This window comes from Solanum pennellii, chromosome 11 (assembly GCF_001406875.1).
Source record: "Solanum pennellii chromosome 11, SPENNV200".
Classification (NCBI taxonomy): domain Eukaryota; kingdom Viridiplantae; phylum Streptophyta; class Magnoliopsida; order Solanales; family Solanaceae; genus Solanum; species Solanum pennellii.
In genome coordinates, this window is record NC_028647.1 from 64,516,793 (window position 1) to 64,531,278 (window position 14,486).

Here is a 14,486-nt window from a genome sequence, read left to right on the forward strand (position 1 = left end):
GAAGATACAGTTGCTGTAAAGGCAGGGAAAAACAGTTTCTTTAAGGTTAAGAATAAACTTAGCTAGAATTAGTAGGAAGAATGTTATGCTTCATCCAATTTAGGACCCTAACTCAAGTTTTGGCCAGATCTTACAATCGTTCACAAACCAACCGAAGAGGTTAAGGGGAACTGAATTGATGACTTCCACCTGACCATAGGTCGTCTTCTTTCTTCTCTAAGGATTCTAACCCATACCATTAGACACCCATCCAAACAGGGAATCAAGAAATTTAACCTTGATTAAAGGCCAAATATTCCAAATTAACTTATATATTGTGCACAGTGTGATAAGAAACAATGAAATGACAAAAGTGATTATCTATAGGAACTTACATCCCCAAGGAACCACCTTAGGAGTAACAAGCTTCATTGTTCAGCCTGCAACTCAAATCTTCCTGAAAAGAGATTACATACTTGATACAACTGTGTCAAAAATATGCATCAGACTTCAGATGTGTAGTAAAACTGTGTCAAAGGTATGTATCATGTAGAGTTTAAGAACAGAATAAGCAGACTAGTAACGTCCGCATCTAAAGTGGCTCAAAACCTTGTATAATACTCAATACCTAGGGCTCAAAATCTGCAGACATGTTGCAAGGATGTAACTTCTTCAGATTTATGAATGATTGCATGTAGCTTTTTATAATGAGACTTCAAATACTAATTTCTTAACATCAGTAATAACAGCCCTTTTCCAGGGCTATTGTTTCGAAAACAGACATAATTAACTGGCCAGATGTATTCTTATAAAGAAAAAAACACACTAACTAAAATATCCAAGACAAAAACCAACTACAGCACCTATTTGTGTGTACAAATGAGAGGGAGAGATATTTGTGCTGAAATTTCTCCTGTCCAATCACAAGAACTGCCGAAGTTGATCAATGAGTACACAGAGCAGTAGAGACAATCGTTTAGATGCTGAACCAGCATAAAAGAATTAATTAGCATAAAGGCAAGAGGACAAAAGTCGAAAACCAGGAAAAAGGGCAAGAAGAAATAAAGAGAAGATTGATTGCCAATATTTCAACTCCTTAGCAAAATCTCAACTTGCATTGTTCATAAAACTACAAAGAAAGGCCGGTTTGGCTTAATCCCTAGAAAGGGGGATCTATTTGACCTATACAAACTTTGACCAATAGTAACCACCACCACCCCATCCCTAAAAATTACACTCATGAACTGACTGACAAAAATACCATCCTGGACATCAGGAACAATCACATACACTAATGGCCAGGGTACTTTGAAAAAATCATCTTCAGAGAAAAAAGAAGAGTCAGATTTCACAAGGATTAAATATTTCCATCCATTTCTCTCAATTAGACCAAAGATAGCAGGCACTTGTTCAAGCACTACAATAGGGAATCTCATGGCACCAATGGAAGTACTTGTAGGAACACTTTTTGTCTCAAGAAACAGTTCGCCCATAACAGACGGATGCAATGTAAAGATTCTTTGCCCATTTCTCCTGCAGACAGAAATATACACAGTTAGCTTAGAAAATAGTAGGTGCGCGCACACACAGATGTGGTTTACAACGAAAAAACTAGGCAATAACTGATGCAACATCAACCTTGACATGAGTGCTGGGAAAGGCAGAGGTACGAAGTGTCTCTTGCGTTTCATCAGGAGGTTTCCTTCTTGGTATACTTAGAACAAATGCAGCTTGATCCCATGTAGCTGCCGTCGCTGTGATACGATAACCAGCATCCCACCTCTTATGGATCCCTTCACTAGGATACAGAAAATCCAATTCCACTGTCTGAAAATTCACAGAAGCACATGAATACAAAATTAGAATTGGAAAACATCATGTACATGACCCAAAAGAATAATAAAGAAGAAGGTTTAAACCTGATCAGAAAACCCAGACCCACGAGACATAACAATTGCCCATTTATTTCCTGAAGTTGCCATGGCAGTGACATAGAAACCCTCCTTCCATTTTTTGTTTATCCACTTAAATGGAAAGGACTCGCTGACTTTGTAAGACTGCTGCAGATACTGGGTACCTGATATTCAACGCAGAACTAAATTTAGTACCCTCTAATTCGTGGAATCACATAATAAACACATACATAGAAAATGTTCCTCCTACCCTTTGACATGACAACTAAAGAGCTCCCGTTGCTAGATCCTGCCAAAGCACTAATATAATAATTCATCTCCCATTGCTCCATAATCCATTCCTGTACCCAAACAGAAGACAGAGGATTAACCAAACTCTTTATCAGTAGTAATTGACCCATATCTGAACCAGTTAAACAGATATAGCATAATAAATGTGGATATCCGCAACATAGAGAGACCTTGTGAAGAAAACAAGGTGACAATTTGTAAACTTGATCACTAAATCCAGTCCCTGCATCCATGATTAGGGCCCACAAGGTCGAACAGCAGGCCACGCTGCTGATAAATAGACCATCCTCATTTCCTTTATCAATATGCTGCGCTAGCCTCTCATCAGCAACGTTATAGTGATACCTGCAATCCGATGTTGTAGTTGCTTTATTTTTCGAAAGCCTTAAATAATCAAATTATGGCCAAAAGAGTGTATACCGTTGCTTCATCGGGCGACGACCATTGTAAACACTGATCCACTGTGTTGCGGGCATTCCCATTCGCACCTTCTTCTTTGGCTGTTCATCATCGTCGTCTTGCACTGTCAGTCTACCTCTCTTCTGTCCGACTTGATATATAAGCTATATACATCAACAACGAAATTCAGCTTCTCTCAGTGATTCAAATGAAGGGGTAACCTGGAACTAATGAAACATGCAAAATACCTTCTGTGCACCATCAGTGTTAATTGGCCTATTGTCTGGATTTGGACCTACTATCCCATCAAATAAGGAGATATATTTAGCATAATTAGGCTCTTCATCAAATTTCAAGTTCACAACATACTCCACAAAGTGTCTGAATGGAACAGGGCAGAGTAAGCAAAGAGTTTCCGGAGAGGTTGCCATCTTTTTCTTACAGACAAGGAAACCTTTATTCTCACCCTAGATTAAAAAAAAAATCATTATCAAAAAAAGGAGACTCTGTAGTAATAAATACTGCTATTAAATAGAGAAAGGTGCAGACCTGATAACCCTGCCACGGCAACTTGGCTCGGAGAAGGAAAATGAGTGTGTAAGCCAGAGATTCTAGATCATCCCTCCTGCTTCCAGTCCGTCCAAGGTGAGCATGCACACTAGCATACCTTACAGTTCCTCTGAAGCAATGAAGCAATGGTTTTCTCACTATTTATTGAATGCATGTTTAAATACAAATAGAGGATACAGAACATAAAGAAAAGATAAGGTAAACTGTTGATCATTGTACCTAAAGACATCAGGCCGCTGATCATACTCAACATGTAGACCAGTTGAAGTATCACGCCACTTTGTCGCTGAAGTATTCAAACAGGTAACAGAAGAGACATTGCATTAATAAAGCATGATGAAGATATCAAATGTAAAGATTAAGAAAGATCGACTGCACATCTATGTTTTCTTTCTAGATAAGTTCCAAAAAATTATACCTAATCCAAGATCAACTAGAAACAATTTTTTCTCGTCAGCAGTTCCAGGTGGTCCAAGAAGAAAGTTCTCAGGTTTTACATCCCCATGCACATACCTGGGAAAAACAGCAGCCAGAATGAGAAGACTTACTTCAGAACCAATATACAGTGTTTCCTTGAAATACTGAAATTTTTGCACCATTGTCAACACTCAACAAGATCATGTCAAATATAGTAAAGTAGTTTAGCATTTTGTGGATTCATAGACTTCGACACATAAATAGATGTAGTAAGTTAAATCTTCCGTTCTTATGATAAGTAGTTGATAACAACCACTTGTTGCAACAAAACACATTATAATTCCCTTCTATAACATCCAAATAACAATTTTCTTCTGTACAAATCCAAACTCGACTGATGTGGACTATATGCCGATTATACAGAACTTATAATCTCTAAAATAGAACACAGTATCCACATGAAGTAACATAACATTCATTTATATAAAACTTACCCTCTAGAGTGCAACTTCTCTAATATTGAGATAGCTTCAATAGCAATGCATGCTACCATTTCAGTAGACATCCTGAATTTGACAACATTAAAGATCTAACACATTTGAGTTCAAGGAAACAGCATATGATATCAAAAGATATGCTCCAGAGTACAAATAATAGAAAATAGCTCTTACATATGGGAATTGTTGTTCCAAACATCCCATAAACTAGGACCAAGCATATCCATGACCTGCAATATTATAGGATATCAGTAATAGTAGTGGAGATTCGAAATCAAATCCAAGTAAATCAACTACATAAAGAGATAACATACCATAATATAGTAATCACCTTGCCGTCCTTTATAATGAACACGTGGTACGCCATGACTACCACCAAGGACACTAGGTAATACAAGATAATGACATGAAGTGTAAGATAATGTTATTACCAGGTAATCAAAGTCAGAATAAAGGACCAACAGATATAATGGGGACAAAATGGAGACTTACTTGTAGACCTGCCACTCATAAGGTGGTCCATAGTTACAACCTTTGCTACTTCTATGCTCAAATTTTAAGGCAACCTAGAATCATAAATGACAGTAGGATCAATTTGCATATCAACGAGACACCTCTCTGACATATTCAGCAGAAAAGGCAAATGAATACAAAAAGTAAAGTTCCACCTCTACAGCTCCAGGGCCAGTTCGTTCAAGAGGATTTGTTGTATTTACCCGACGACCTACATACACTTGACCAAATCCCCCTTTACCTAGCTTCTTCTCAATCCTATAAGCAGGTGATCCACCAACCTGGACCTGTTAACCACACAAGGAAACTAGTAATTCAACAACACAATCTTAATCCTTCAATTATTTAAAATAAAAAGCAAGAATAGCAACATAAAATTTCTCTACGCTGACAGCGATATGGAAATTATTGACAAGTGAAACTGAACAAATGCCAAACATATTAGAGATAAGAAGGCAGGTTAAAAAACAAGTTGACCATATCATTCTCTCATACTTCCATCAGTCCCTTTAAGAGGGCCTCAAAACGATGAAAGAAAAACAAACTTATCACTCAGGAAATCAGGTGAAGAGAACAAAAAAGTCACAAACAAAAGAGGACAGAAGTTTCTGGTATCTGTAAATGTAACTGTCTACTAAAAACACCTAAAAGACTGAGCTTTCCAACTTCAGACTCTAATTTAAGCACAAAATCCAACACTCTATTTGCCTTGAAAGTCAAAAATGAAACCTTTGATACTCAAAAGTATGTTTGAGAAGCTTTTACCCCCCACCCCACCCCAACCAAAAGAACTTTTTTTCCAAGATTTTCAAACTGAACTTTTCTCGAAATCTGTTTTTTCAAAACTCAAACAAACAACATAGAGTATCATAATCAAATAGACCTATATTGAGCAAAAACTGAATACTAAACAATTCCTATAACAAACCATAACCAGCTCGAATTATCAGAATACTCTTACCCTTTCAGGCAATGGAGGAGTGCTTCCTTCCTCCTCTGCCGCTGCTAACCCTTTATTACCACTTCCTCCACCACTCTCATGCTCATCCATCTTCTCCACCTCCTCCGCCTTTACCTCTTCACCAGTTCTCCGCGGCAACGTGATTTCCTTCACAACATCATCACTAATCACAACGTCGTTTTTCTTCTTCCTCCCTCCTCCCGCTCTATTCCCTGTACCTCTCCTCCTCAACCTCCTCGTCGGCGCGTCCGGTTCGTCTTTTCTCGGTGACGGCGCGTGTGTTACGTTCGGAACAATCGGTTCACGGCCTTTACGCACAGAACTACGCAGTTGACGCATATCGATCATCCATCAACTTGTGAAAAACCACAAAAAAATCGATTTTTTTCTAGAATCTTCCACCGGCCGTTCAAAAGTGAGAATTTATGAAATCGGAGAACCTGTTAGCCTGAAAATGTGTGTCTATATATCTCTATATATATATATTGTATGTATATATGAATTAGGGTTTTGGATTGTTGAAGATCTGTGGAGGGAAACAGAAGTGAAAAATGGCTCCAAATCTAGGGAGCTAATAGAGAAAGATGAAAGCAATTTCTTCTTTTTGTTAAAATGTTGATTAATTATAATTATATGGAAAAAAGGATTATATTAATTTATATAATAAGAATAATAATATGAAAAACTCCACTTAATTTTTATGAACTTGAACTCCATGGTAAAAACGTGTTCATACAATATTAAAAATTAGTATATCATAATAGTATGATGAATATAAAATTTTCTATAAAAAGTAGTATAATATTACTACCATGAATGTATAAGTTTAATGTTATAATAAATATTATTTTCTTGCTTATTTTGGTAATGCATTGTAACAAGCGATTATTCGAAATAATTTTGTGTCATGGTTTTCTAGTCGTAAAAGAAGTTATATTTTTCTTCGGTATTTGTAACGTTCTTCTTTGATATTCTAATCTGGGATAGAAAAAGTCGTGTTCGCCTCCAACAACTGTAACGTCGTCCTTTGATATTCTAATCTTGAAGAACTAAAAGATGACCTGTTCGGTGACTTTCGCGGTCGCCCTCACTGAACCAAATTGAATTTGAATTACGATTCAGATCAATCTTATCGAAATAGGATTTTCTTTTCGCGCCATATGTGTTTAGACTTTACTTTTTCCTTCTTTTGGATCAACCTCTAACCGAAGAAAAATGAGTTCGTCACTCTTTTTTATATACACCTGGAGAAAGGGTTACGTTAACAAGTTCCTCCCTGGTCGGAGAGTCCCCCAGGACAAGAAGGTAGCGATTAGCCGTCGACTCTTGAGATTCATATTGATAAATAGATTTGTGTTCTATTATACTTATTAAGTTCACATAAAATTTGTACATATTATATTTTTTTCAGCCTTACTGATGAGATTTATACTTGAGATGTATATTATTGTTGTTTTATCATATCTTTGTTTGGATGGTTGTGTAACGATTTAATTAGTGTAATTTTGTCGTTAATGGTTGTGTCACGATTTAATTAGTGTAATTTTGTCGTTATCTTCTTATATTTTCTTCTTCTTTTTTGTCTTATTAATAATTTCTATTTCATTTTTTCGTTCTTTTTTATATTAAATTTATCCTGTATTTTTCTTTTTGTTAGATTCGTTGTTTAACTTTGATATGTGATTTTATACAACGAAGAAGACTATAATAGAAAGATGGTACAATGTGTAAAACTTCTATAAATTAATATAAGTGGGGCAGTGAAATTTTATTATTTATAGAGATATTATTTAATAGATAAATTAATATTTATTAATTAAAAGAATGATTTGAAATTTAATGAAGGTTAATTTGGTTTATGTCAAAATCTTTGTACATTACCAATTTATATATCATATTTATTGATTTGCCATAAAAAAATTATTATACTTAAATTACAATGAATATATCAAAAATATTGTACCTTACTAATTTTGTATCATATTTATTGATTTCACATAAAAAAATTATTACACAAAAGTACAATAAACACATCAAAGTCAATGTATTTTACTAATTTATGTATCATATTTATTGATTTCACATAAATATTAAATTTATTGTACATAAAATATAATGTATGTGTATGATTCCTTGTAATATAATGTTTTTTGTTAAATGATTCATTGAAAATAAATTCAAAAATTCAATTATTCATTATAATCATAATGAAGATGGATCTAAAAAAAATTCTTTATGGATTATTCATAAATATACAAAGTCATGTTGCTTCGAAATGTCAACATGAACAACTTGAATTGTCATTCTCGTGCAAACAAGAGAGCATGGATGACAAGTTTGCTTCTTGATGAATATATTTGTCGGTTTGATCGCAAAATGCATAGTAGATGAGTTTTACTTGTTGTAGATGATTATCTAACCCATAATAGAAATATTGAAGGACTATAGGATTTTGAATTATTTTTCTTGTCACCCAACATAACATTTAAATGCAACCTTGTGATGCTGAGATAATGAGAGCTTTCAAAATGAATTAACGTAACAATTTTATCATAGGATGTAAGCAGATGAAATAGAACAAACTAATCCATCAAATTAATGTATTGGATTCTATCAATTTTGCAATACCTGCTTTGACAATAAATGTTCAGTAGCGATCACAATCGCAAATTATTTTCGACACTGCAAAAAATCGTTTTGCAAAAGCAATCTCAAAAAATTTTGAACGAATACACTTGAGGTCATGATTAATGATTTCGGTTATCACAATAAATGAATATCGATAACCTGTTGGATTATTTGATTGAAAGCGACACATATTTAGAGGTAGAGAGTATAGAAGAAATTGTGAATATCATCTGAAAAACAATGTCGATGATGAACTTGAAGATGAAACCATACATTTGAAATCAGTTATGCATAAGGAAACACTTATTGTATCTATAACTTTTCATAATTTTCTAGTGCAATTCGAAAAACACAATACCATAACTCTTGAATGTAATAAGAAAAGTTAGAGATGAACTTCACTTGGATTTAAATTTAAAAAAAAAACAGAACACAATCAATCATATTTCACTAAACTGTCTTAGATATATTTTGTAACTTTAAAGAATTATTAATTTATTATATTAATAGACTATATATTTATGCAGAATTTTTCTCAAAATATATTATCTTATCGAAATTGATGTTTTTTTTCATTGACCCAAATCAAAATCGAAAAAAAATATTATTTTAAAGAAATTTTCAATTTATCGAGTATTAATTTAGTGAACTTATCGACTACCTGAAAGTCTATTTGGAAATTAATCTAGAAATTGATTAGTAATATTATTATATTTTTAACGCAATGTGATTATACAATATTACAAATAACATTTTTGTCTTGTCCAATTTTTAATTAAGTATGAACTTAAAAAGTGTAATTATATTATTTAATTCTGCAAACATGGTTAGAATTAATGGTGATAAAATTCCCCTCAAATATATTAATATAATTTAATTTTTCTAAAAGATAAATCACCTCGAAAATTGTGACACTATAAATACAGTATTCTCTTGTTTACTTTTTAAAAAATATTCATCTCCGCCGTGACCCGATCGGAATTGCCACCATCACCGCCTTTACACCGCCGCAAGCGTAATATTCTCGCCGGTGAGGCGAATTTTTCACCGGGAAGTCTACCGAAAATGTCATCGAGGGTGTCGGTAACAGTTTCACAAGACGGAACTGGTGATTACCGGACTGTGCAAGAAGCCATAGACACCGTTCCACTATCAAATAAGTGTCGCACTGTGATTCGTGTAGCGCCTGGTGTTTATAAGCAGCCAATTTATGTTCCGAAGACGAAAAATTACATTACACTTGTTGGGCTTAGTCCTGAAGCTACTGTTCTCACCTGGAATAATACTGCCACTAAAATTGATCACCATCAGGTACATTTTTCTGCTTTTTTGCTTCTTTTTATGTTTTAAATTTTTAGAGAACGAAGATTTATGCTTAATTGTTTGGGTTCAACTCTCACCGTCATAAAAAAATGTTTTTTTTTGTATGGCATTTTTGGTGGAGTATTATATACGTGATAGATGTAGTGACTAGTGAGTACATAATGAAACCAGCAGGGGTTGTAGCGGAGTATTGGAGCGGTAAGTACTCCTTCATTCATAACTAGAAATCTGTGGTTGGAGCCTCGGCTATGGAGTCACTTTGTTAGGGAGTACTAAACTTCATGGCATGAATCCGGATCTATCCGGACACCAATTGATCGTACTGAACAGTGGGAAACAAAAAAAGTAGTAGAAGTATCAATTTTTAATAGCATACAGGGTCATGATGAAATGCATAAAGAAATTCATAAAAGTGTCGAGCTTTAACTGTTTTAGCTTTTGGTTGAATAGAGCAATTTAACTCAGGGATATGTTAGAGACATAGCTAGGTTAAATAAGTGTCTATCTTGGCAGCTGACGCCCAAGGGTGTGGTCTAGTGGTAAATAAAGTGGGTTGAACATCATGATGTCTCAGGCTCGAATTGACAAAATAGCTCGGTTCGGACATCACAGTTGTCAAAAAATAAAGAGAAGTGTCTATCTTTATAATTTGAGCTTTAAGATGAAATGATTTATTCCATCTGTGCATGTTATACACGTGATGGACGTGTTGAAGACATAAGTATGTATAAAGTTGTAGCTTTAAATGGAACAGAAGAATTGGCCGTTAAATAGTGATAGACGGTGTAAAACATAATTAAGTAGAAAGTTTAATTTTTAACGGTTTAAGATTTTAGATGAAACATTCAAACACTCTTCAACGTCATCTTTTCTCCATATGTGTATTATTGTGTAATTAGGTTCTTTGTGTTCATTTTATCTGATAATTAGGCAGCAAGGTTAATTGGTACTGGTACATTTGGGTGTGGGAGTACAATAGTGGAAGGAGAGGATTTTATTGCTGAGAACATCACCTTTGAAAACTCTGCTCCTGAGGTACTGTATATTTTCTTTTCCTCTTTGCCCTTTCAAATGGTGCATGTAAATTCATCTTGCTTTCTTTCTTTTTGGTTTTTCTGCAAAAGGGATCAGGACAGGCAGTGGCAATCAGAGTTACAGCTGATCGTTGTGCATTTTATAATTGCAGATTTCTTGGTTGGCAGGTGCAATACTAAATATTTTATTTATGTCTGTCAAATTTTACAGTTTACCTGAACTTTCGAACTTCATGTCTATAGTAGAAGCAGTATATACCTTGTGGCGAAACGAACTTGTTAGTCGGTTCCTAGTTCAGTAAGTGTCAAGGACTCCATGTCAAAGAAGAAACTTTGTAGCTTATTATATATGTGCTCTGGTTTCCCCCCAAGAGTGATTTCATATGTTTTTGGATCATTTCTGGATTCCGTTCAATTTTCTTTCCATGCTCCAAAAAGTACAAATGCCTTAATTAATTCCCCAATTTTTGTCTCCCTTCTAGATGTGTATAGCACATTTGAATATTGTTGCTTAACATACTCTCTCTTTTTGTTGTGACTATGATTGTCTACCTTAAGGGTTTTAACTGTTCTTTTAAAGAAAGTAACTTAATTTTCAGGATACGTTGTATTTGCACTACGGGAAGCAATATTTGAAGGATTGCTATATCGAAGGAAGTGTAGATTTTATTTTTGGTAATAGCACTGCTCTCTTAGAGCATTGTCACATACACTGCAAATCGGCAGGATTCATTACTGCACAAAGCAGGAAATCTTCTCAAGAGACAACTGGTTATGTGTTTCTGAGGTTTGTAAGTAGTTGGATTTGGTTATCATTCGAGGCTCCAATTATATAGAAAATAAACCACTTTATTTTTGTTGTCAGACTGGTTCTTATGTTTGTCACCCAATATTTTCTTTGCCCTTTGGGTAAATTTTGTGCAGATTTGAAGTTACTATTATACTGATAGGCTATAAGAAATTTCTTGGCTTCTTGGTCTAATTTGTGCAGATCCGAGGCTTTCATTAAATTGGATAGGCTATAATAAATTTTTTGACATCTAAAAATATCGGCTCTGTTAAGAAACTTTAATTGCTTGACATTTATCCAGTTCTGGCCGATTGAATTACCTAATTCATGGGATATTGGTTTTAATTCCTATTTCATGGATATATTGCCCTTTCTCTGATCTGATGGTCTTACTATCTCCGCCTAAACTTCCCATGTGCAAGATGACACACTCAAATCGAGACGTGGTCCAAATTTTTAATTTATACTTGGTATGTTGTTGTTGTTGTTTGTATCTGTCTAAACCCTTGAGAAAAAGAAAGTTATGCATGAACTTTCTGTAAAAGATATGCTTGTTTGATTTCTTGTTGGTTTCATTACATTATTTCAAGGTGATCTTCCATTTGATTTCATATGTATAAAGCGCACCTTGTTTCAGATTTTTCTATGCTAGTTGCCTAGTAATGGTACTTAGTTTGTCTATGAACATTCCTGTTACATTGATTTAATTGATAATGGGAAGAGATGCACAAAGTAACTGGTTCAATGCATAAATTCTGGGATACCTCATTTGGATGCCTCAACAGATTATATAAAAGGTTGAATAAGTTCTCGAAAGTCGAAACCAACTTACATTTTTGAAATAATAAGAAACATATACTTCTAAGATGTATAGCTTTTTTTTTTTAGTAAATACTGTTTTTTTTAAGTAGGTATTAAATACTGTTTTCGAAATCAAGTTGCATATCCAAACAGGACGATACAAACATAAACATGCATATGTATAGGTGTGTGTAAGCGCACGCGCTCTCACATGTGTGTTATGACATTGACACTGTGATTGAATCTAAAGCAGTGCTCTTAATCATATTTTGATGAACATCAAAATTGTTAGTGTCTTTTATTCCCTTTTCACCTCAGAAATGATTCTTGCACCCCCGATCTTGGAATGCAATACCTAGTTCCGCTATCTGAGGATAATGTATAGCATCTCATGCGGTGCTTCAGCTTTTCATTTCCTTGACTGTGTAAAGGGGCTGATTTTTTTTTTCAACAAAGGGACTGGAGTTGACTTCTCTAAAAAGGAGATAAATCTATTTCATATATATCTCGAAGTGCTTTAGTTAGCTGATCTAGTTGATTGATTTTAGCTTATAAGCATATGCAAGATGAGTATTAGTTTCAGAAACTATGCTTGGTTCTCTAACTAATCTACAACAGGTCAGAACAATATATTTTTTTGTATATTGTCTTTCTTTTCAAAATAAGTTGAGCAATTAACTTCGATTTGAAGTAAGAAGCTACTCATACACAAGTCCAGAACTACTTAGTAACCTTAGTTAGGTACTGTCACTCGGTACAGCGTGTCCCCAAGAAAAAGGTATAACTACAACTCCCTCTATCCAGTTTATATGGCAGCATTTCTTTTTAAATTTGATCCAGAAAGAATGACAGCTTTTTAAATTTGAGAACTATTTAACATAAGCTTTTCATTTTACCCTCAGGGGCGAAGCTTTTATAGCTAGGACATTTTAGGTGTGGAATGAAAGTTTAGGTGTTGCAAACATAACTTCTTTTTTCGGATAAAGAATGTTGCAAGTATAACTTCTGAAAATCATACTTCGATAATATAAATGAGAGTTTTCTGTGATGTTTCCTGGAAACTTGAAGGGTTGACACATTTTTCTTTCTCATCTGTCGAGGAAAACTCTGTTCTTGAGTAGGGTGAAAGAGCTTTGTGTCTTGATGATTTTTGACCTGGACTGCTCTTCTGTTCTGTGTTCTCAGTCAAAATATGTCTTAGAACTGTGGTAACTTGCTGCTTAAGAGAGGTTTACCCTTTTCCACCATGCCTCAGTTAGATAAATTGTAGCTATAGGTATGGCCGTATGGGGTGTTATAGAAAATATAACTTTATTTTATCACTCGTGCTTGTGTCAAGGCATCATTAAGATCTCAGTCCATTGTTCATGTAATGTAAATTGTTCTTGAAATTCTCCCATTAAAAACTCACTTTAGGTTATGATGACGCGACATCCTCTATCTTGTTGAAGTTTCACTTAGTGAGTGATCAGTCTAAATTAAACCCATCTTTCAATCAACTTTATGTGAAAGATAAATAGAAAACTTTTAATATAGAGCGTCATGTCGGTTGATAAGCCTGATATTGAGCTTACCTCAGCTGCAGAACATTGAGGTTGTACTTGTACCTCACACTGGTGTCTGGTTCACTAAAGAATTCAATGTCTAGATTAATATTTAGAGACTTTTTCTCTTCAATTTCCATTTTTCTTATTAAATTTTGTCATTCTTTTGAAACATTTTTTCCTATGCAGATGTGTGATCACTGGTAGCGGAGCGACCTCATATACACATCTTGGACGCCCATGGGGGCCTTTTGGGAGGACTAGACTCTTTAAATTTTTTATCCCTTATGTACCAAGTTTGGTGTCTCTTTCCCATCGCCCCCCGCCACTTTTGAACTCAAAGATATTAATAAAGACTGTATTGACAAGTAAAAAACACTTAAACTAAGAGTGATGTTTTACCTTCAACAAGCAAACAAGATTTTGCTTGCTCCAATTTACTGATCATTTCGAAAAGGTCAGATTGACCGGTACTTCTTTCTTTTAGTTTATTTAGTATTTCATCTATTTGAAACTTCAATTGGTCCATAGAGAATCTAGAAAAGGAAAAAAAAAGATGGAAGGATACAAACTAGTCAATCTTTGGCCATTCTAAAATTAAAAAAGTATGTTCATGTTGGTAAAAGAAAGAAACAGAATGCTTCAATTCATATTGCAAACAGTAACTCATAACTAAACATATAATTGAAACCGCAGCTGATACAAACTCAGATCCCATCAATGAAACAGTAGCATGCACACACTGTTCCGATCCCTGATGTTGAAGATAATCCAGACAGATCCTAACTGAGCTGGGTTAAACTGAGTTATGCATAAGAAACACTTA

The 14,486-nt window shown here is 34.5% G+C and overlaps 2 protein-coding genes across 2 annotated transcripts; one reads left to right on the forward strand and one right to left on the reverse strand.

The window, feature by feature from the left end:
* Positions 1-1,035: 1,035 nt before the first annotated feature.
* LOC107004994 (casein kinase 1-like protein HD16) lies at positions 1,036-6,147 on the reverse strand. The gene is made up of 16 exons (XM_015203441.2): positions 5,541-6,147; positions 4,735-4,866; positions 4,559-4,632; positions 4,381-4,450; positions 4,241-4,296; positions 4,064-4,135; positions 3,571-3,665; positions 3,372-3,438; positions 3,132-3,261; positions 2,831-3,049; positions 2,604-2,746; positions 2,354-2,528; positions 2,143-2,233; positions 1,899-2,056; positions 1,618-1,806; positions 1,036-1,512 (listed from the first exon to the last, which is right to left on the reverse strand). The coding sequence occupies exons 1-16, from the start codon at positions 5,886-5,888 to the stop codon at positions 1,453-1,455; spliced, it is 2,079 nt and encodes a 692-aa protein (XP_015058927.1). The 5' UTR covers positions 5,889-6,147; the 3' UTR covers positions 1,036-1,452.
* A 2,956-nt stretch (positions 6,148-9,103) lies between these two features.
* On the forward strand, positions 9,104-14,392 carry LOC107004048 (pectinesterase 31-like). Its single transcript, XM_015202264.2, has 6 exons — positions 9,104-9,479; positions 10,422-10,526; positions 10,616-10,693; positions 11,125-11,312; positions 13,850-13,949; positions 14,357-14,392. The coding sequence occupies exons 1-6, from the start codon at positions 9,234-9,236 to the stop codon at positions 14,390-14,392; spliced, it is 753 nt and encodes a 250-aa protein (XP_015057750.1). The 5' UTR covers positions 9,104-9,233.
* The last annotated feature ends 94 nt before the right edge of the window (positions 14,393-14,486 follow it).